Source organism: Chiloscyllium punctatum, chromosome 19, assembly GCF_047496795.1.
Source record: "Chiloscyllium punctatum isolate Juve2018m chromosome 19, sChiPun1.3, whole genome shotgun sequence".
Lineage (NCBI taxonomy): Eukaryota > Metazoa > Chordata > Chondrichthyes > Orectolobiformes > Hemiscylliidae > Chiloscyllium > Chiloscyllium punctatum.
In genome coordinates, this window is record NC_092757.1 from 46,789,586 (window position 1) to 46,814,094 (window position 24,509).

General features: G+C 41.0%; 1 protein-coding gene across 3 annotated transcripts in view; it reads right to left on the reverse strand.

Annotated features, from left to right (window-relative positions):
* Window positions 1-24,509, reverse strand: part of zzef1 (zinc finger, ZZ-type with EF hand domain 1) — a 244,983-nt gene that overhangs the window by 117,601 nt on the left and 102,873 nt on the right. For all 3 annotated transcript variants that reach the window (XM_072589324.1, XM_072589320.1, XM_072589323.1), the window contains exons 21-28: window positions 23,880-24,002; window positions 21,204-21,373; window positions 19,059-19,140; window positions 17,665-17,866; window positions 11,428-11,558; window positions 8,980-9,223; window positions 3,823-3,902; window positions 118-199 (exon numbers count right to left, since the gene is read on the reverse strand). In XM_072589324.1, the coding sequence (XP_072445425.1) occupies window positions 118-199; window positions 3,823-3,902; window positions 8,980-9,223; window positions 11,428-11,558; window positions 17,665-17,866; window positions 19,059-19,140; window positions 21,204-21,373; window positions 23,880-24,002 (1,114 nt within the window). The remainder of the gene's footprint in view (window positions 1-117; window positions 200-3,822; window positions 3,903-8,979; window positions 9,224-11,427; window positions 11,559-17,664; window positions 17,867-19,058; window positions 19,141-21,203; window positions 21,374-23,879; window positions 24,003-24,509) is intronic.

A 24,509-nucleotide genomic window follows, 5' to 3' on the forward strand; every position in this document is an offset into this window, starting at 1 on the left:
TTCAACAGCAGGTCTCTTTATCCAGACCCTGAAGTCAATGCAGTTATAGAACCATTTAGTCACTGGAATTATCACAGTAGAGTTCATTTGTTTAAGCTGATGGATAGATTTACTCACTGATACTGTCTGGATTCATCTTGCTGTCGTCTTGTACCTCTTTATCGCTCAGCATCATAAGATATTTCTGTTTACGTTCCATCTTGATAGAGAGAGGTGGGGACCAAGGAAAAAAAAATTAATCCACGCAAGATCATACAGTCAGAATAATCGAGTCACCACGCTTGACTGGTGTTTGCTTTAACTCACTTGCGTTAATATGGTTTATATGGCTAAGGGGAGAAAGTGAGGACTGCAGATGCTGGAGATCAGAGCTGAAAATGTGTTGCTGGAAAGCGCAGCAGGTCAGGCAGCATCCAAGGAACAGGAGAATCAACGTTTCGGGCATAAACCTTTCTTCAGGAATGGCTAAGGGTCAAACTTTGTTTGCTAACTCTTCAGTATTTTATTGCATTAAGGGTGGTATATGGATACACCCAAGAACTAAGTTATCTAGTTACTTTCAGAAAATAATATACATGTCAGCCCAGCAATGAAGTTTATAAGTCACTCAATAATATTGCCCTGAAACAACTAGTTTTGGCCTTCAGATCTATTCATCTTTCTTATAGAAGAAACTTTTAAACTTGGAAAGCTCTCCCAATCAGTGGCGGTCAAATCTTCAACATAATCATCAAGCAGCACTTTATGCCATCAGTCTGCTCCTTGTTAATGTTCAGTTCTGGGTTTCACGAGAAGCACTCAGCTCCTGACCTTGGTACAGTCTGAGTGGCAGGTACCATTCATGGTGCACAAGTGTCAAACAATGAGCATTTCAAACACCAAGTACTGCAAAGACATGCCCTTGGCATTCAACAGCATCCTGCTTCTCAATTCATCTATCATTAAAATGAGGTACTTAACTTCCACTCCTGATCATATTTGTTTCTCTTAAACTCAAGACAAATAACTAACAACATCAGATTAAGGTCTACTGCAATGAAACTGTCAGCCCTGTAACAAGAAACCAAAATTATATTGTGCAGTTATTTGGTAGCACACAATTTGAGTATTACTGGGAAGAAGCATTTCATCTTGGGCTCGTCAGGATCATGTGCAAGAAATATCAAAGGGAAAACAATATCTACATCATGTGAGAGGAAAATGCCAATTGGTTAGCTAGTGGATTCTGATTGGTGGGGGCATTGCAGGAGAATCAGCCAATAAATGATGGCTGGCAGTTAAATGGCAAGCTTTGTTTAAATTTTTAAACATGGCAGATTGGTGAAGGTATTACCCCTGAGGAACAAACCAGAAAATGGCTGTCACCTATTTTACCACGTTAAAAAAGGTTCAATAGTGTACATTTCCAGTCTGTTTGCAAAGAACAGGACATAATGTGTTAAAACATGAAGCTTCCTGCGCTTAAAAATACACCATGCTTACTGGATAGGTCATCAGGTTAATTCTTCTCACTCAGGATTATGAAACAAATGTTGTCCAATTGCAGAATCATTTCTAATATTAGACACTGTGTACATGCATTGCAGTTATTTCAACACAACAGAATACTGACAGACATTCTATGGTTCATTCTCAGGCCAATGCCTGAACCAGAATCAACCTGGCTTGCTTAGAAAATTAAACAAAATCTACAGTTGACTGTCAGACATAATTGAAAAATGTGGTGCTGGAAAGACACAGCAGGCCAGGCAGCATCCGAGGAGCAGAAGAATCGACGTTTTGGGCACAAGCCCTTCTTCAGACATAATTAACTGGTGCATATTTCATGGTAGCATCTCTACCAATCAGAAAGCTCCTCCCTCACAATATGAAAGTTGTTTGCCCTTGGGTATTTCCTGTGAATGTCCTGATAATTGCAAAATGAAAAACTTTGTGACTTTTTTCAACAATGCTCAAGTACAGTTTCTGTTTTTTTTCTTGATACATTAATGTAACTAAATGCATTGCGAGGTAACTAACAGTCACACATCTACAGTGTGGCAATATTATTTCTCAATCTTTTGAAATAGTGCCGATACATGTCTGTTGCAAAATATCCATGAGAAATGGCATAGAAGATGCCTTATTTAACAGAAAATCCCTGTTAACCAATGTGACATTTCAAAATGTATACGCTCCCATAATGGGCGGGGGTCTGAAGTGCTGGATACATGCCCACATTGTACTTACATCATCTGTTCCTCTCCTCTAAATTCCCTAGGTTTCACAGAAAAAGATTTCTTACAAAGACCTTTAATGAGGACCAAAGAGAAGCCTTTAAGATTGTTCTCTTGTCCACTGTCCAATTATTCTGTAATTATTTCACTTCTCTAAACTTAGCACAGAAATACAATTATGTGGGACACAGAGCAGAGAACCCTTTCGGTCCTATTGCTCTATGCAAGTGCATATGTCCTGCACAAACCTTTTCATCCTCTTCTGTCTAACCCTACCCAGCAACCATTCCATTGATTTCTACCTTGTGCATGTACCTTCTCTTTAAAATCATCCATGTTATTCATCTCAACCGCTGCTTGTGTTTGAGAAATTCACATTTTAACCACTTCCTGGGTCAAGTTTAATCTCACCACGATTTATAATGACCACTGTCTATATAAGATAATGATTATGTTTCCTTAAAGTAGGAGTATCTTCACTATTAATCTCCTCAATTTTTAAGACCTTTGGGGCAGCACGGTGGCTGTGGTTAGCACTGCTGCCTCACAGTACCAGGGTCCCAGGTTTGATTCCAGCCTTGAGTGACTGTCTGTGTGGAGTTTGCACATTCTCCCCGTGTCTGCATGGGTTTCCTCCAGGTGCTCCGGTTTCCTCCCACAGTCCAAAGATGTGCAGGTCATGTGAATTGGCCATGTTAAGTTGCCCGATAGTATTAGGTCAGAAGGAAATGGGCCTGGGTGGGTTACTTTTCGGAAGGTCATGGTGGGCTGGTTGGGCCAAAGGGCCTGTTTCCACACTGTAGGGAATTTAATCTAATCTAAAAAAAATTTAATCTTAATCAGTTCACCTTTTAACCTCAGCCCTTCTACTTCTCCTTTCTGTTCTAATCCCAATCTGTTTATCCTTTCCCAACAGTTATGATCATGGCAAGTTGATAGTACTTGTGATCCTCTGTGCACCTCTCCAATGCTACTGTATTATGTCGGTAAAATGGAGGCCAGCACTCAAGTGTGGTTAAACCAATGCTCAAAGCAAGTTCAAAACAACTTACCTGTTTTTCAATTTTACTCCTACAGCAATGAATCCCAGTGCTTTTTTTGTATTTATGATCTTGTTGACGTCCTGTGTGTTTTTATTAATTAGTAAATGCTTATGGTCTTTGTAAATGCTGATCGCCTTGTCCATGAATCCATTTTCCAATCAGTATGTAATCTCTCTATTTCTCCAACCAAAGTGTATCATCTCACCCTTTAGTACACAGAAATTAATTTGCCACCTACATGGCCAATCTGCAAAATCATTAATATCCTAGAGTTTATCACAGTTTTCCTCAGTGCCAATGATAGCACTTTTTTTTTCTGATTCCGGGTCCTGATCCATTCAGAACATTACTTCCCACCTTTCACAAGTCTGCATTGCAGCCTTTAATCTTGACTGTTTCATTTTACAGACAGTTCATATGGCTATTTAGATCACCTAACTTGGCTTATCAAGGCTCTTTGAAAATGAAGTACATCCACTATATAACCTCAGCTGTACTACTCGAAAAGGAAAGAGGCACACATAAATTAGGTGAAGGAAAATGTCACCTGTTATGAAACTTACTATCCACGTCTTCATTCCTTCAGCTAATCCATACACTTCAGCCATCTCTTCAGTGAAACCTGTAGTACCTCCACTTGTAACTACAGAAATAGGAAATGTGGATTAACAAAGTTAAGAGACAATGTGTATTGCTAATAACAGATTGTTTTCTGACTGAGCATACAGTTCATTGTAAGTAGCTAATCTACTGGTCCCTCAAGAACAGAATGCAATTTATGCTTCTGGATTAAGTGCTCCAGTTTTGGCACACCAACAGCATCACCTATAGCTCAGAGTTGTTACAGCAGATCCCAATACTCAGTTTTACCTTTCTATGTTAAGTCTCTTCCACCAGCCTAAATTGCAATATTATTAGACCAGTAGATTAAATTACAATTTGGTTAACAAGAGCTGAAAGCTGAATAGGAATTATATAGTGGATTTCCAGATTAGAATTTCAAACCATATTCATTACTTTTAATGAGCACTAACAATCTTGAGTAAGACTGTATTTGTTGTTAGAAATAGATTAAGTATAAAGAACAATAGAAACAGGAACATGAGTAGGTCATTCGGGATCCGAGAGCCTGATCAGATGTTCCTCACATCTACTTTCTTGTCCTTACCCCATAACCCTTGATTCCCTGACTGATCAAGAATCTATTTCAGCCTTAAACATACACAAGAACTTTGCACTCAAAGTGGTCTGTGGCAAGGAGTTCCCAAGACTCAACTGTCAGAAAGGAAATACCTCCTTTTCTCAGTCTTAAATAGAAGCCCCTTTATTCCAAGACTATACCCTTGGTCCTAAACTCTCCTAAGAGGGAAAACATCTTCTCAGCATTTACCCTGTCAAGCTCCTTAAGAATCCTGTATGTTTGGATTAGATCACCTCTCATTCCTGTAAATTCAGAGTAGAGCTCTGAAATTCATGGACCTATTTTAGGATTGGAAGCTTGGTTTCTGGTAAACACCATATTCACATTTAATAGAAGCAGGCCACATTATATTACCAAACAGGAAATGTTCCTCAGCTGCAGCTGAATCAAACAGTTCTGGGTTTCTCTCAATTACATGCAAAAATATCTAGGAGACATTTAATAGTAAAATAAGGTGCTCAAGCACTGTTGGATTAGATATCAAAATAATTCATCAATGTGTCAGGCTAAAAGAATCTTCGTTTGGAAGGCATTGATCAACTCGATAAATTCCCTGGAACTCTCTCCCAATCTAATAACACTGCAGATGTTTCCACACATGGACTGCAGGGACAGGCAATAAATTGCCATACCAGCAACGCTCATCTGCCAAAAAAATGAGTTTAGAAAGAAAAGACTGGCAGGACGTGCTCAGCCTTTGACTAAAACATTGCAAGTAAAAGAATGACCAAATAACTCGATTTGCCAAAAGGTAGATAGCAGTAAGGAATGGATTGATTGTTCTTCACCATGGCGCCTGTGTCACATGGCAAGCAAAGGCTGAGGGGCTTCCAAGTGTGTGTGAAAATTGGGATGAGATGCCACACCAGGCCCACCACTCGATCACAGAACATTTTCAATCCTCCAGTTTGACAGTCAACAGAGGGGGGCAGGAGAAAGACAGCAGTTTTTTTTCAAATCAGGGTCCGACTTGTACAAGTTCAGTGATTAGGAATAAGAGAAGGACAGCAATCAAGAGACTGCATAAAACAGCAATTTAAAATTTTTTTAAAAACTGTATAAAAATTTATATTCCCCATTGGATTGCTCCCAATGGGGAGGCAAAGGTCAAGTGGTATGATTGCTGGACTGATAATCCACAGACACAGGTAATGTTGTAGGGACATGGGTTGAAATCCCACCAAGGCAGATGGTGGAATATGAATTCAATAAAAATTTTGAATTAAGAGTCTAATGATGACCACAAATCCATTGTAGATTATCAGGAAAGAAACTCATCTGATTCACTAATGCCTCGAGGGAAGGAAAATGCCATCCTTACCTGGTCTGGCCTACGTGTGACTCTAGCCCCACAGCAACTAGGGATGGGCAATAAATGTTGGCTTACATAGCGATGCCCATATCGTGAGAGTGAATTCTTAAAAATAAGCTTTATTCAACTTCCTTTTATGAAGCAGGGTTAAAAAATGGAATGTAGAAAATATTCCACGAATCACTTGGAGAGGTTGGCTTCTTTTTATACATTTATAAATAAAAATTAGGGTGGGATTTTTTTTCTCAAGTGGAAATTCATTGCACCTTTCACAACATATGGAAGGCTGGCAGAAAATTGTTCCAATGCAAATCAAACTCATTACCCACAGCAAAGCAGGCACAAACCTGCATCACTATTAATAGCAAATTCATCGTGTTTTCCTGGAACGCTTTTGTGCTTTTTTTCTCAAAAACAGAGGGAAAGAATTTAAAATGGTCCAGCTCTTTTCACTCTGCTAGCTTTATAAGGTATGTTAACTACACCCTACACTTTGGGAAAGGGGCTTCCATCGTGCATTCATCTTACAAACTACTGCTTGGGATCCATTAGGATGAGGGACAACACAGCCCTGTGTGTTTAATGTAACAGCAAATCAAATTAAATTCACTGCCATTCCCTATCCTCTTGACCCTGGATTCTTCTGCCGATCTGTATATTTTCCTGTTTGAAATATCTCTGGACCCATTCTCTAACAATCCAAGTATGAATATATAATAAATGATCTAGAAAAGCAAGCATCAATCTGTCTTGCCTTAATTTCATGTTTAAAAAAAATAGAACCAATCAACAATAACCTTATTTTTCTCTCCACCGTCAATCTTTGCACATTCCAAAGCATTTACTAAAACTAAAGAACTGGAATCTATTATAAAAGGGAAATCATGTTTAACAATTTTTCTGAGGAGTTTATCTAGTCAGATAGATATGTGGGAACCAATGGATATACAATGTATGCATTTTCAAAAAGCATTTAATAACGTGCCACATAAAAGGTTATCATACAAAATAAGAGTTCATGAGACTGAGCTAATTTTTAATTTGCATGGATAGAGTACTGGTTAACAGACAGAAAGCAGAGAGCAGGGATAAGTGAGTCATTTCCAAGTTGGCAGGCTGTAGCACGTGTGGTGTTGCAAGAATCAGTGCTCGGGCCTCAGCTATTTACAATTTATGACAATGACTAAGATGGAGATGCCAAGAACAAATATTCAAGCGCGTGGATGTAATGTGGTGGTAATGTAATATGAGGAAGGTACAGAGGCAAAAAAGGATATGAACCAGTTGAGTAAGTGGAGAATGAGGAAGAAGTGGAAGATAATGAGAGGAAATTTAAGGCTGGTGGTGGGAAAAAAAAACTTGTTTTAAAGGCTGAAAGTTTCTGCATTGCTGGAGGTGGCTTTGGTCTGTAGAAACAAAATTAGCGTGCAGATGCTTCAAACTATTCGAAAGGTAAATGGCCTTTATTGCAAGGGGATGAGTTTATGTGCAAGGAAATATTGCAGCCATTGTTCAGGTGATAATGTACCTGGATTACCTTTGAAAGTGCAATTTTGAAAGGTAGGGCAGGGAGGGATTAGTAGGTTGATTCCTGAGATCAACTAGGAGAAAGTGAGGACTGCAGATGCTGGAGACCAGAGTTGAAAAATGTGGTGCTGGAAAAACACAGCAGGCCAGGCAGCATCCGAGGAGCAGGAGAATCGACGTTGCGGGCATAAGCCCTTCTTATTCCTGAAGAAGGGCTTATGCCCAAAACGTCAATTCTCCTGCTCCTCGGATGCAGCCTGGCCTGCTGTGTTTTTCCAGCACCACATTTTTCAACTCTGATTCCTGAGATCAAAGGTTTGACAGACTGAGTTGATTGAGTTATATTCTCTGGTATTTAGAAGGAGGAGAGGTGATCTCACTGAAACACAAGTTTCTCAAGTGGTCTATAATGGAAACCCTGGAAGGCTCTGTTCCTGCCTACAGAGTCCAGAATGAGGGGTAATAGTCTCAAAATGAGAGGACAAGGAACCTCTTCAGTCAAAGCTTTGAGGGCTGCAGGTGTTCAGTTGTTCAAGGCTGGGATAGATTTCTGCAGAAGTTAGGGGCTTTAAGAAGATCAGGCAGAGTGGAATTTGAAAATCAGCCACAAACAGCTCCAAAGAGCAGTCTTTTGACTTGAAAGGTTAACTGTTTCTTTGTTCACTGGTGCTGCCAGTAAGTTTACTCAGCATTTTCTGTTTTTTTAATAAATGACCAATTAATCTGTTTTGATAAATATTGGTTATAATTGCTCTTTGTTTAGTAATTCCCGAATGTCCGACATTGCAGTGCTCCTTCAGTAGGACACTTGAGAATCAGGCGGATTAAATGCTCAGGTTTCTGACACGTGGCTTACTTCCCAGTCCCCAGACTGACAGGAGGTCACTGAGCCACAGACAAAAGGGACAAGTCTCAGGTTAAAAACACCAGTGCTTTACTTTCTGACTTAGAATCAAAAATTCTATGAAAATTGATTAAATTATCTGAGGTGGACCAAGGGGTGAACCACAATGCTATACGATTGAATAATTGTAAGTGAAATTTGATGCAGAAAAAATGTCAACTACTGTCCATACAAAGAGCAAATAAGGCTCTGCAAATACTTCAATGACATTAAAATAGCTCATGATGCAGTTGGTGAGACCTGGAAGCCATTATAAACTCAATACAGCCAATAATGCAAAGCAGCAATGAGGAAGCAGCATTCAAATAACAGGCAGTCTGAGCACTGGTCAGATCAAAAATAACCAGGGGTCATTTCAGGTGCTGGATGCAGCACAGAGCAGAATCAGAAGGCAGCTTCATTGTGGCAGAAGTTAGATCAAGAAGTTTGATTACTTCCTGACACAAACCAAATAGGTCAGGATTTGCCAAGAACTATACACGGGCTCCCAGGCACTTCGTGCAGTTTACTGACACAGGATAAAATTGTGGTACATCCACAGCATTTCAGCAAGTGATCTACAAGAGCAGCAGCTGGATTCCTGTTGGACTCCATTTCTTCTTCAAACATACATCACAATTTGTTCAAATTTCTTTAGGTGGCTTCTTCAAGAAGCCTATGAAAATTCGGTGACATTTAAACATTTCCAGGGATTCTTTTACAATGCAACACATGAACTCAAAATTAAATACGTTCATTAATTTTGATAGATTTTTAACCAAAAAAGTATAATTTACCATAAGTTCTCAGTGCACTGTGAAGATCAGGGCTGTGGTACACCATGGCTGCAAAGACTGAGTTCACAGCTTGATCAACTTTTGACCCAAGATCAAATCCACTAACTACTTCCGTCTTTGCCGAATGTTTCTTGCATAGGCTTATAAGTCTCTTAATTAGATCGGACTGAGAGTCAGAGGAATCCTCTTGAGAAGGATCCCAGAGAGCAACCTGAATCAGGAACTTATGAACATCGTTCTTGGCCTACAATACACAATACACAAAGTGCAAAAAAAAACGTTATTTCCTTTGGACACTGATTGAAGAAACACTATTTTCGCTAGAAATTGGGGTGTGGAGGACTAAACAAAACTTACATCCTGCTTTAAGAAAAGTAAAACTTTAAGTTAGTGAAAACAATTGTATGATCATCACCTGAAGAACTCTAAATCTGTTCCTTAAATACCTCCTCCACTTCCGTTCCAATTTCACCTCAAACTGGATTCATTCATCACTAAGATGAACACAATTCATTCAGCTAACTCAACAGCCAAAAGATCTATCCTGAGTTTCCTGGCCCACAGGCCACATTCAGTGTAGATTGGAGACAATATTTCATCTTCACTAACACTCAACACTGGAGCCCCCCCCAGGGGTATGTACTCAGCTGCCTACTGTACTCACTGTATACTCATGACTGAGTCACCAAATACCAGACCAATGCCATTTACAAGTTCGCTGATGACACCACCATAGTTGGTCGAATCACAGATGGTGACGAAACAGACTATAGACGGAAGGTGGAAGACCTGGAAAAATGATGCACTGAGAACAATCTGGCGCTCAATGCTGGCAAAACCAAGGAACTCATTCTTGACTTTCAGCAGGATGTTACTCATGCCCCCCCCTACACATTAACAGCACAGAAGTGGAACGAGTGGAGAGAGTGTCAAGCTCCTGCGAATGGTCATCAACAAGCTTTCTTGGACTCTTCATGTGGACGCACTGGTTACCAAGGTCCAAGAAAGTCTCTTCTTCCTCAGGCAGCTGAGAAAGTTTGGTATGAGGGCAAATACCCTTGCCAACTTTTATAGGTACGCCATTGAGAGCATTCTGTCTGGATGTATCATCACAACTGGCATGGCAACTGTACTATTCAAGATTGGAGACGGTTACAGAGAGCGGTGAACTCGGCCCGGACAATCACAAAGGCCAACCTCCCATCTATAGAATCCACCTACCAGCCCGCCTGCATTCTCAAAGATCCATCCCATCCTGGCAATGCTTTTCTACAACCTCTACCATCGGGGAGAAGGTACAGAAGCCTGAACACATGCACCAGCCAGTTTTGTAACAGTTTCTACCCTACTGCTGCTGTTAGAATATTGAAGGGACTCAAAATCTTAACATTCGCCTGTACCTGTGTTTTGGTTTTTTGCCTCTGTTTACCTATTATTTACATATCTATGCTATTTAATTTTGTGATCTGCGTGTATTGCTCGCAAGACAAAGTTTTTCACTGTTCCTTGATACACGTGCCAATAAATTCAATTCAAATTCAAATTCAACAACTCTTCCCATGAGTCTAAGCCTGAACCCTCATCTCGGCCTACTTTCACTCTCAAATTCCCCACCCTCTCCAGACCCATTCAGCTGTGACTCAGTCAGCCCCATTCCCATCACTGACCCACCCAACTTCCCTTCTTGGTTTTTGTGCTGGCCGCCAAAGCAAATAGTTCCCTCTCTTTGGTCAACTTATTAAAATCTGTTCCCCTGTTCAGAAAACACCTCAATCCTCAGATTCTCACTATCACCTAATTTTCAAGTTTCTTCAATATATGTTGTCTGACATTTATGCACATTTCTCTTGCAAATAAGCTTGATCTCTTCAAGGTAACTCACTCCTTTCAAAGAATTGAAATGCTTCTAACTGAAGTTATAACTATATTCCCAATGACAATTGGGAATTATTTCTCCAACATTCTTTTCATAGACATTAACATTGTTAAATAAATCCTTAAATAAAGCTGCAAAAGGCGAAAAATAAACATCTCATCACAGGTATCATTAAGATTCTGATTGCATCTTTGTGATATACTATATACTCTAATTTAGGGTATAGTGTATACGGATTAGCAGTTTAGTGCACACAGTCTAAACCTCACCATAGCAAGTTAACAAATTGAGCTCAAAGGCTAATCTGCAGAATGCCTACATGTGACTGCAGTCCTACGTTCAGAAGTTACTTCTTAACTTCCAAATTATTAGGCACAACCAATCCTGCCTTGCTAATGTTGAGACTGTGTCAGTTACAAAAATGTCAAGTAAAGGACATAAGTTAACATTTTACTGAACTCTCACCCATTCTGACTTAGTCATGACAGCAACTTTAGTTAGGACTTGCGGCTAAGATATCAGGTTAATATTTTCTGTTTCAGAAAAAAAAACACCGTTTAATTCATCTTTACCATTTCTTGTGGTGATGTGCTGTCCAACGCTCCCTCTGGACACGTTCCGTGTCTCAGGATGGGTTTCCACAGATGAGACTCCACAACAGATGCAACTTTCTCTACAGGTAGCTCAACTGCAGGAAGTAATCCTTTACAAAGAAAGAGATACAAGATGAAAATGTTTTTAGCAACACTGAGTAATTGCTGTGAGCAGTGATTCAATTACCAAATGAATGTAAATGAAGACATATAAAAGATTGACCCTCTTTTTGAACTCTACATATCCCAAAGCTATTAAGTCACTGAAGTAAAGCAGTCACTGCTATATTATTTGGAGAAAGGTTGGCTGCGATGAGCCTCTCGGAATAAGAAATTGGAATCTTGGCATAGGACCTCAGACAGAACCTCAGCCTCATGCAAAAGATGGCACTACTGACAATACAATAGTCTCAGTACTGCGCATAACGGCAGCACATAGCTGCAAGTTTACGTCTCCGGAGTTGGACTTGCACTCATGACCATCTGAGTCGGAAGCAAGGAGGGGGGCTGCCTGCTACTCAAAGCCACGATCTGCAAGATTTCTGCAAGATGACCAGAACTCTATCAAAATGATTTCTACAGGATTTGAATATATAAACCAGGCTGTTGCATAAAAGAAGTAGAGCATCTTCTTGACACAGTTACCACTTTAAAAACCAACTTCTAATGCTTTCATCCTACAAGGAGGTTCTCATTGCTCCTTCTACTCCTTGCTGTATTTTCAGCTTGAATAAGAAAGATACTGAGGCCCAAAGATTTGCTAGTTCACTCCATCAGGGAGTCCCCCAACAACTGGAATCCTGTTGACCTTCGCTCCTTAACCTGCCGAGGTCAGGATCAGAGGAGGCAACTCAGGCAACATGCATCGGCATAAATTTGAGACACGTAAACTGGAACTTTGACATCCCCAGAGAAGAGTGAATAATTGAAGGCAATGGCAGTGCTCAAATATCGTTTCTTCCTGTTGTGACCATCAGTTATCTGCTGGATACCACAGGTTTCCATTAGGGGTCTACCCACTCTACCCATTGCCAAGCCTGGGACACACAGCATAAAAAAAGGCCAACTGTGCCCAATTCTTGATGCCATCCAGTGCCAGGTAATTTCCTATTGTCTGGCAGGTGTCACATCTCCCAGGGGAAGAGCTTAGCAGTGATAATGATCACCAACTCCCTGACCTTTACAATAGTCCTGGAGAGGCATACAAAATTACTGAATTGGAAAAGGGGGAATTACAATGCTATTTATACAAGGCAGGAACTGGGGCGGCTAAATTGGGAACAGATGTTCCCAGGTAAATGCACGACAGAAATGTGGAAGTTGTTTAGGAAGCACTTGCTGATAGTACTGGATATGTCTGTCCCACTGAGGCAATGAAGGGATGGTAGGGTGAAGGAACCTTGGGAGACAAGGCATGTGGAACATCTAGACAAAAGGAAGGAAGCTTAAGGTTGAGGAGACAAAGATTGGACAGGGCTGAAATGTTACAAGGTAGCCAGGGAGAAGTGAAGAATGGTCTTAGGAAAGCGAGGAGGGAGGGCATGAAAACACTTTAGCGGGTAGGATTAAGGAAAACCCAAAGGCGTTCTATACTTCGGTGAGGAACAAGAGGATGGCCTATGTGATGGCAGGGCCAATCAGGGATAGTGGAGGGAATTTGCACCTGGAGTCGGAGGCGGTAGGAGAAATCCTTAATGAATACTTTGCTTCAGTATTCACTGCTGAGAGGGTCCTTGACATTTGGAAGACACTGTGAAACAGGAGGATATGCTCAAACAAGTTGATGTATAGGAGGAGGTGGATGTGCTAGATATTTTGAAAAACATAAGGACAGATACGTCACCTGGGCCAGATGGAATATATCTAAGGTTACTACAGGAAGTGAGGGAAGAGATTACAGCGGCATTGGTAATGATCTTTGCCTCACTGAGGCAGATGCCTGGAGGGTGGCAAATGTTATTCCCTTGTTCAAGAAAGGGAATAGGGATAATTCTGGGAATTACAGTCCAGTCAGTCTTACATCTGTGGTGGACAAAGTATTGGAGAGGATTCTGACTGAGGGGGTTTATGATTACTTGTTAAACCATCGCTTGATTAGAGATAGTCAGCATGGCTTTGAGAGGAGGGCAGGTCATGTCTCACAAACCTTCCCGAATTCTTTGAGAATGTGACAAAGCACACTGATGAAGGTAGAGCAGTGGATTTGGTGTATATGATTTTAGCAAGGTATTTGATAAGGTTCCCCATGGTAGGCTCATTCAGAAAGTGAGGAGGCATGGGAGACAGGAAAATCTGGCTGTCTGGATACAGAATTGGCTGGCCCATGGATGACAGAGGGTGGTAGTAGATGGAAAATATTCAGCCTGGAGCTCAGTGACCAGTGATGTTTCACAGGGATGGGCTCTGGGACCTCTGCTCTTTGTGATTTTTATAAATGACTTAGATGAAGAAGTGGAAGAGTGGGTTAGTATGTGCCGATGACACAAAGGTTGGTGGAGTTGTGGATAGTGTGGAGGGCTGTTGTAGGTTGCAATTGGACATTGACAGGATGCAGAACTGGACTGATAAATGGTAGATGGAGTTCAACCTGGAAAAGTGTAAAGTGATTCACTTTGGAAAGTCGAATTTGAATGCAAAATACAAGGTTAAAGGCAGGATTCTTGGTAGTGTAAAAAGAACAGAGATCCCTCAAAGTTGCAGGCCAGGTTGATAGGGTTAAGGTGGCATACGGTGTGTTGGCTTTCATTAGCAGGGGGATTGAGTTTAAGAGCTACGAGGTTATGCTGCCGCTCTATAAAGAACTGATTAGACCACAACTGGAATATTGTGTTCAGTTCCAGTCGCCTCAATGTAGGGAGCATGTGAAAGCTTTAGAGGAGATTTACCAGGATGCTGCCTGGACTGGAGGGCATGTCTTATGGAGAAAGGTTGAGTGAGCTGGGACTTTTCTCATTGGAGTGAAGGAGGATAAGAGGTACTTATTAGAGGTGTACAAAATGATGAGAGACACAACTAGAGTGGATGGTCAGAGACTTTTTCCCAGGGCAGAAATGTCTATCATGAGGAGGCATAAATTTAAGGTGACTGGAGGAAGGTTTAGGGGAGATGTCAGAGGTAGGTTCTTTACACAGAGTGGTGGGTGGGTGGAATGCACTGCCAGCAGTAGTAGTAGAGTCAGATACATTAGGGACATTTAAACGACTCTTGGATAGGCTCATGGAACATAGTACAATGAAGGCTTTGTAGGTTCATTTGATCTTTGACCCCCCATGGTAAACTAATAGAGAAAGTGAAGTCACATGGTGTGTGCAGGGTGTTCTGGCTAGGTGGATAAAGAACTGGTTGAGCAACAAGAGACAGTAGTAGATGAAGGGAGTTTCTCGAAATAGAGAAAGGTGACCAGTGGTGTTCCACAGGGATCAGTGTTGGGGCCACTGTTGTTTGTGATATACATCAATGATCTGGAAGAGGGCATTGTTGGTATGATCAGTAAGTTTGCAGACGACACGAAGATTGGTGGAGTTGCAGAAAGCATTGGGACTGTCAAAGAATACAGGAGAATATACATAGACTGGAGAGTTGGAAGATGGAGTTCAATCCAGGCAAATGTGAGGTTATGCATTTTGGGAAGTCTAATTCTCTAGCCAACTATACTGTAAATGGAAGAGCCTTGGGAAAACTTGATGAGCAGAGAGATCTGGGAGTTTGGGTCTGTTGTACCCTGAAGGTGGCTGCTCAGGTGGATAGAGTGGTCAAGCAGGCATATGGTATGCTTGCCTTCATCGGACAGAGTATGGAGTATAAGAGCTGGCAGGTCATGTTAAAATTGTACAAGACATTGGTTCGGCCGCATTTACAAGACTGTGTACAGTTCTGGTCGCCACATTACCAAAAGGATGTGGACACTTTGGAGAGGGTGCAGAGAAGATTTATGAGGATGTTGCCTGGTACGGAAGATGCTAGCTACGAAGAGAGTTTGAGTAGGTTAGGATTGCTTTCATTAGAAAAAAGGAGATTGAGGAGGGACCTGATTGAGGTGTACAAAAATCAGGAAGGGTATAGACAGGGTGGATAGAGATAAGCTTTTCCCAGGGTGAGGAATTCAATAACAAAAGCTCACGCGTTCAAGGCGAGAGGTGAAAAGTTTAAGGGGTAATATACGTGGCATGTACTTTACACAGAGGGTGGTAGGTGCCTGGAATGCATTGCCAGCAGAGGTAGTAGAGGCAGGCATGGTAGATTCATTTAGGGTGTGTCAGGACAGATGCATGAGCAGGTGGGGAGCAGAGGGATACAGATGTTTAGGAATTGGGAGACAGGTTTAGACAGTGGATTTGGATCGGCTCAGGCTTGGAGGGCCAGAGGGCCTGTTCCTGGGCTGTAAATTTTCTTTGTTCTTTGAGTAGGAGAAAAAGTCAGCACATCGAGGGCCAAAGGGCATGTACTGTATTGCTCTGTGTTCTATGAATGATCAAGTTGTGTGTAATTCCCCTATTTGTAAAGTGCATCATATTGAAACCTATACATCTGATGAGTTTTATAAAGAGAGATACAGAATGCAAAAGTGAAGAGTTTGGCTGAAACCATATAAAACACTGACTATGGCTCTACTTCTTGGCACCAGAAGGATGTGAAGGTTTTCAAGAAAATTTTAAAAATATTTCCTCGAGATGAGAGATGAGCTGCATTTGCTTTCCTAAAAGCCAAGGAGGCTATAGCAGGATTTGACGGAGTGACACTAAATTAGTACGGATTTCAACAGAATGAAAGTGGCTTCCAATGGCTGAAGGATGGCTCAGATTTAATTTCTTAAGTTGATTGGGAAAAGAATCAGAAGGAACACAAGGAAACATTTTACAGAACAATGGTTAGGATTTGGAATCCTCCCTGTATTGTGGTGGCTAAGAAAACGGTATAAATACCTGGGAGAAGAAATCCAAAAAAAAGGAAGGAAAAAGTGGGACAGCTGTGGTAGGACTGACTGGACAACTGTGAAACAACTACTGCAGACTAGGCTTGAATGCCCTTCCCCTCTGTGCTGCACTACCCCATCTACAGGGCCCAAAGTGCATTGCAAATGGACTCAGCTAAAGTTGCTGAGGGTTAAGGACAGCAGTGGGGGATAAACAGGGAAAGCATCAAGGCCTATATTTCACTCCCTGGTCCTGCCGTGCTTGACTTGGTCATTCTCTGTGTAACTGTCACAACAATCATGAAACACGTTAAGAGAACCACTCAACCAGTATACTCATTAGAATATAAGTTTAATTAGTTATGATTTATTGGAAAATGGCTGAACACCAGCAGTGTAGATCTACATTACTACGCAGAATGTGCAAATCCACTGGAAATCTGTAAAGGTATTTTAAGTAGGCTTGTATTTTATGTTTACAAACATTAGGGTTTATCGTTGTGTCGCCATAATATTACCAGACCACAGGGGCTGCTCTCTCATTAGAGAGAAGCGACTGGTGGTGATTTAACCTGAGGGCCAGCAGACCTCAGTTAACAGAAGAGGTTGTGAAGGACAGCCCTTCGTGGTAACCTCCAACCGGTGATGGGAACTGAACCCACGCTGTTGGCATCACCCTGCTCTGGAAGCCAACAATCCAACCAGTAAAATTTGTCATGAACCAGCAAAGAAAACAACAAATGCTGGAGATCACAGCAGGCCAGACTGCATCCGCAGAGAGAGAGCAAGCTAACATGAATCTAGATGATGGATGCTGTCTGACCTGCTGTGATCTCCAGCATTTGTTCTTTTCAGTACAGATTCCACCATTTGTAGTAACTTGTTCCTACATTGAGATGAACCAGCAAAGCCTGGGTGGAAGTGCAGAGGGAGAGAAGGACCATATTATCCAGCCAAAACAGCAGAAATATGAACTCAGAATAGCAGGCAGGCAGGGAAGGCATTCACCTGTGCAAAAGTTGACACTGTAAAACAATATAGACAAAAAAAAATAGAAATTTTCTCAAGTCAGACAAGGAATTAGAAGGCAGACACAGTCGAGCTTTAAGCCACAGTGGACTAAACATTAGTCTTTCATTTCTTAGCAATTTGAACTAAGATGAACACCCCACTCTGTCTATACAGGTCATGTGGAATAAAAGTTGTCCAAGTTTAAAAACGTGATACAACACTCAAGCAACCAGTTAACTACCTAACATCGAACTACAGGCACTCTTAAAATTAGGGAGAACAACAAATCTTACCGCAGGCTGAATTTAAAGACAGTGCTCGGGAGGCAAGGCAGCCCATCAGCCGTGACACCAGAAGCTGTAGATCTGCAACCCAAGGTACCCGCACATCTGGCAGGCCGTATGCTTTGGCTATGAACTTGTATCCCCATTCATTGTTGCAGTTGTCAGAGTGGAACAGAAACTGCAGCCGTGGGCCAGATTTAAACGTCACTGACTACAAAAAAAGATGTATGGTAGAAAGTTATTCATAACCAGAATGAAATACTGCTCCTGTGATGTTCTCACTGAGATCTTGACTGAACTCCAGAGGACAGCTGGATCCTTGGGAAATATTGAAATCTTATAAAAATTTCCAAGAAATGTACAGATTTCAATTACAGACATAAATAAAAAAAATTTGCTGAACTGAAAGACCACTTTTTTTTTAAAAAACAGATTTGTAAACAAACAAAAACACCTAGCAATTTAAAATAAAATTCCAGCTTTGATCTGGAGCCCATACAAAGGAATAAGGATGGTCATCACTCCTGATTATTCTACATTAACTAACTGTTGAGTTCAGCTACTTTCCCCAGGCATCAGTGACACATTTGCTTATGAGCAGTTCAATTCTATACCAACACAGATGCCCAAAACAAAACTTTGCACTAATCTCCATGACTCCAGGACACCTATCAATATGCCAGAATCTCAGTGATGGAAATTAAATCATTTGGGAGTAATTATGTACCCAATGCAAAGTATGCAATAACACAAAGTGACAGGGCACCAGGGTACAAAACACACCATTTTCATTTATGGACAAAAGGAACCTCAGAAAAAATTGTCATCTTCGTTACATGAGCTAAGGGTCTGGGTGGAATGCTCTTTGGAGGGTTGGTATGGACTCGATGATCCGAATGGCCTGCTTCCACACTGTTGGGAATCTATGATTGTATAAGGTACTTGGATTTTGTTGAATGATCATATTTGCCTGAATCACAAGCTTGTCAGATACTGCTTTCCCTCAGAAATGGGCAGGAAAAGAATTTAACCTAGTTTCCACAAAGAGAATAAATGATGAGTGTGGATTATCAAGATTTCACATCAACATGAGCAGCGTGGATTAATGGTCTTGCCTTTGCGTAACTCTTTAATATACAACGAGGAATATGAACAAGAATGCAAAGCTCTCAAGAATTTTAATTTCTACACCTACCAAAGTAGCAGACACAGAATTAACTAACTGCTAACATCTAACTGCTGGTCCCTCCAAGAATCATCTCAACCCAACACAACATCTTGTCCTAAATTAGATATTTAAGTCCCAGTGCGATACTGGAAGACCATGTTTTCCCAGACCTAGGAACAAGTGTGAAGTATAAATAAGATCTTTGAGAAGTAAAACCTGTTGGCAAAAGTCTTACCTTTGGCCATTTCTCTGTTCCAACCTTTCCATCGTAACGCACTTTCACTCCTCTAGAGTCCGTAAATTCCAAATAATCATACCTTTGAGAAAAGTTTCATGAGTGAGCTATTTAAGTACTGACAAGTTTCATGTCATGTTGTGTATAGGGTGCTGATTGGTACAATTATTCTACATTTAAATATTCCACCTCTAAATCATACCACTCAGCTAAACAAACATCTCAGCTACAAATCTGGATAAGAACCATTACACATGGAGGATAAAAGCAGCATGTCCTGTCCTTCAGAGGGCAGAGGAAAAGGGCCACAATAATTCTGGAATTAAGATCCAACGGAAAGTTTGGCTCTTTGGCAGCCGAGGTGGCCAAACTGAGACTTTCAAGATTACTAAAAGGGCGACTGACAAGTTAATCAATAGGCATTGCTTCATGATTGTGAACAATTAAAATTGAAGGCGACGTAGCTAAAACGTAAGACAAGACTCAACCGAGCAGAGTTAGCTTTTCAAAGTGAACAAACAAGTCGGTTGGTAAAAAGAAAAACAATAGAAAATAAAGGGTACAGCTTTAAGAGATGATGGAGAAGCAGCTGGATCTGGGGTACACATGGTCAAATCACTGGAGCTGACAGGGCAGGTTGAAAAAGTGATTAATAATAGCACACTGTACAAAACAAGGAAGGTGCACTAAGTCTGGCGCAGAATTTGATTATACAAATATACAAAACAGCAGTAGGTCATTCAGCCTCTCAACCCTGCTCTCCCATTCAGAAAGATCAGAGCTGATTTGCTTGGATCTTCAAATCCACAACCCTGTCAACTGAATAACCGTTTATCCTTTGCTTGACAACAGTCAATGCAGCCCTGCCTTAAAAACAAGGATTTTGCAACCGTCACCTATTCAAAAAGGGGTCCAAAGACGCCACCTTCACATTCCAGTTTTGAAGCAGTGACCACAGAGTTGCAAAATGTTATCCCTCGTTCTAAGTTTTCCCACAAGAGGAAACAACCTCTCCATACTGGACCAGATATGGCTCCTCGGCAGCTTGCGTATTTCAATTCAGTCATCTCTGACTGTTCTAAACTCTAGCGACGCAAGCTTGTCGAGCCTTTCCCCATAAATCAGTCCTCATCCCAGATAGTAGTTTAGTAAACCATCTCTGTAGTGTCACCAAAATATTTACACCCTTGATGACAATACTGTGCACAATACTCCAGATGTGGTCTCAGCAGTAGACTGCATCTGAAGCAAAACCTCCGTACTCTTGTAATTAATTTGCCTTGTGATACACAATAACATTCTAGTAGCTTTCCTAATTACTTGCTGCACCTGCATGCTAACCTTCTGCGATTCATGCACGAGGACATCCAGATCCCTGTGTCTCAGAGCTCTGCAACTTTGCACCATTTAACGGATCATGCTTTATTTTTATTCTTCCGACCAAAATAGACAATTAGACGTTTTTCTACAATATACGTTTGCCAAAGCTTGGCCCACAGATCCAAAGGAATGGCTTCAGGGGTAAGGAATTTCAGTTAAGTGGATAATTAGAGAAAATTAAGAGCAAGTTGATAGAGTTCCTCAAAATTATGAAGATTCTGAACATAGTAGATAGGGAGAAACTGTTCTGATTGGCAACTCAACAATTGCAACAGGAGGAAGAACAGTTTCATAAACTGAGTGATCGGAATCTGGAATGTGAGTACCGTGTAGGCAGATTTAATTGAGATGGCTGGAATAGAACTGGATAATCATCTGATGGGGAAGAAAAATCAAAGATTACAGAGACAAACCATGGGAGTGACATTAGGTGAGGTGGTCTTTCACGGAGATCCAGCATGACCGGATAGGCTGAATGGACTCCTTCACTGCTGCAATGCCCATTCTATAACAGAGATTGAAGGGCATGAAGAAGCAGACACAGCAGATTAGAGACCAAATATAATCAGATTGTTTTCCCTTAGGCTTTTCCTATCCCCTTCTTTAAAGCTCTTGATTTTATTGGAAAGAATGAGTGTAAGGAGCACATTGGTACACCAACTCTTTTCTCTTGTTCTCTCTCTCTCTCTTTTCCCCGCCAACTAAAAATAAACCATTCCTCACAATATCATTGATAGCATCTCATTGCTTGAAACTGGACAATACCTTTTCTCTGTTTCACACTTTTCATCAAACTCCACTTCAAAAGATGTTGCACCTGGACAAACAAAGACCGTTGTCTCGTGACTGTTGTTTTCGTAGTTGTGAGTAGACTCCATGCTCCACATCCTGAGAAACACTGGCTCCTCTGATTTCTCCAAGTTCTCACCACCAAGCTTTTAAATCAGAATTGAAACAAAGCTTTTTCACTATTTCAAGAAGCACCCTTATGTAACAAAGTGAAAGGTTAAAATGTATATACATACTGAAAAGATGCAGAACTTTTTTTTTTACTCATTTGTGGGACTTGGGCGTCGCTGGCTGGCCAGCACCGATAGCCCATCCCTAGTTGCCCTCGAGAAGGTGACGGTGAGCTGCTTTGCAGTCCACTTGCTTGACCCGTAATGCCGGTAGGGAGGGAATTCCAGGATTTTGACCCAATGACTCTGAAGGAACGGCCTTATATTTCCAAGTCAGGCTGTGCTTTTCCAGCAAGAGACTCTCAACGCTACCCTGAGGGACTCCTGGACCTGAGATGAAGGACTTCCACAACCACAATGATGTTCAAGGGATCAACTGCATTGTAGCCAAATTTGCTGACAGCACAAAGGTAGATAGGGAAGCAAGTTGTGAAGAGGATCACAGAGTATAAAGGGTTATAGACAGGTTAAATAACTGTGTATAAACTTGCAGAAGTATACAGGAAACTGAAAGGTTGCTCATTTCGGTAAAGCTAATAGAAAAGGAAAATATTCTGTAAATAGAGAGGGGTCACAGCATGCTGTGGTACAGAAGGCTCTGGGTGATCTATTACATGAATCATAATTGAGAAAGTAGTCGGAAAAGTTGGTCAGCATTGAATAGGGAATGGAGTTTTAAATTGGGGAAGACTGAGACAACTGTACAAGACGTTTAGAGACTTTCCTGTAGCACAATGTACAATCATGACATATAGGAGAGATATACAGAATTAATTCATCACATTGTGATCCAATATTCCCCGGCTCTCACAATGAAGGGCCCTCCTAGCTCCAAACAAAAACGTAAATAGTCAAATCCGCAAATCGCCAAATAAAAGGAGGAAAATAGGAGTTACAGAAGTTTATCATTAATGCAGTTTGACTGTAATATAGTTTTAATATTTGGACTTATTAACATCTGTATGATAATGGACTTGCACTGGAAGCAGTTCAAAAGGTTCACCCGGCTAATTTTTGGGAAATCTGTAAGGAAAGGGAGAGAGATTGGGCCTTTTACTTCTGAAGTTTAGGAAAATGAGATTTGATCTTATTCAAACATCCTGCATACTATGCAGGAGCCTTGTGGTGCCGTGACTGCAGAGGCCAGGACAGTCCTGAGCAAGAAGCCTGGGTTCAAATCCCACCTGACCACAGATGTGTAAGAATACCTCTGAACAGGTTGATTCGAAAGCGTCTACAACATTCTAGTGGGATTTGACAGGAAAGATGCTGAGGATGTTTTTCCTCAGATGGAATCTAGAACTGTGGGTACAGTCTAAAACTAAAAAGAGTCTCCCATTAAAAACAGAGAAGAAAATAAATCTCTCTCAGACTGTTAGTCGTTGGAATTCTTTTCCCTGAAAAGCATTGGAGCCTGGGTCTTTAAACTTATTCAAGACGGAGTTGGGTAGTTTTTTTTGATCAACAAGGGGCTTAAGGGGGCAGAGAAAATAAAACATGTCAGCTATGATCTCATTGAATGATGAAGCAAAAATAATGGATCAAATAGCTCCAGACCTAGGAGAAGAAGAAAACCATTCAGTCCATCGAGTCTGCTCTGTGATGAGATCATGGAGGATCAGATAATCCTTAATTCCACTTGCCTGCTTTTTCCTTACAACTCTTGATTACCTTTCTGATTAAAAATCTGACTATTTCAGCCTTGAATACACTTAACACAGCCTCGACAAGCCTCGGAGATAAATAATTTGACAGACTTATCACCCTGTGACAGGGGAAATTCTTAGCCTCCGCCTTCAGTGGGCAGCACTTTATTCTGAGATTATGACCTCTGGCCTGAGACTCGCCCACAAGGGGGAAAACAGATTTTCTGCATCTACCCTGTCAATTTCCCCAAATACCTTACATACTTCAATAAGGTCATCTATCATTCCTCTATATATCCAATGGACACAGGCCCAACCTATGCAACCTATTCTCATAAGAAATTCCCACCATACCTGGGATGAACCTGCCTAAAATGCTAGTATGACTTTCTAGCTAAGGGCCCCAAAACCTGTTCACATATTCCAGCTGCAGTCTGACTAGGCTCTTGTATAGTTTTAGCACAATCTCCCTACTTCTGCTCCTCTGTTCTTCCTGTCCAAGTGCTTAACCTCACATTTGTCCACATTAAATTCCTTTTGCCAAATTTTTGCCCACTTGCTTAATCTATCTATATTCCTCTGCAGACTGTGTCATCCTCACCCTTTGCCTTCCCATCTATTTTTGCATCACCAGCAAATTTGGCAACTGTATATTCATTACTGTCATCAATATACATTGTAAATAATTGTCGCCCAGCTGATTTCTGTAGCTTTCCACGAGTAACTCTAGTAGGCTACCTCCAGCACCTATTTCTTCTCATCTTACTAATATATTTTCTAGATGAGTACCAAAAAGTCTGCATCAACAAGGCCAACGTTAGATACAGACTGCTTACTTTGAGAAAGTCGTCACCAGTTTCGCAACAGAGGGTCTTCAATATTTTAGCCAATGGAGCAAAGGCCTGTAGAAGTGCACAGTGAGGAATGTCCAAATTAGAAAGCTCCAAAAGGTAGATCACCTACAACAAAAATTCATAAAAACATTATTGAATGGTAATGCAAAACTAATCTAAATTAATCAGTTGGTATAGAACAGATGTAAAGACACAGATCCATATTTGCTGGAATAGCAAAAGGGAAACATTACAAGCAATGATACACTACGGCTTGAATTGTATATGAAGCATTAATGCAGGTATTTGCATGTGTCATGTTATAGCTTTAAACATAACAGACCATTATGCTGGCAAGGACTGGTCTGCCAGCTTCTGAGGTCATGATATTGTTCTTACTATCCTAGAATCTATTATAAAGATATCTGTGCAAGACAACATGCTTTGTCGTACCCAATTACATATAGTGGAATTGTACAATCAGAAAATACATATTGTGAAGGCTACTCAGATACATGGCTCTCAGGATTAGATAAAAGATACTTGCCTTTATTAGCTAAGACAAAGTTTAAGAACACAGTAGCTATGCTGGAACTGGTACAAAATGTTGGTTAGGCCACAGCTAGAGTATTT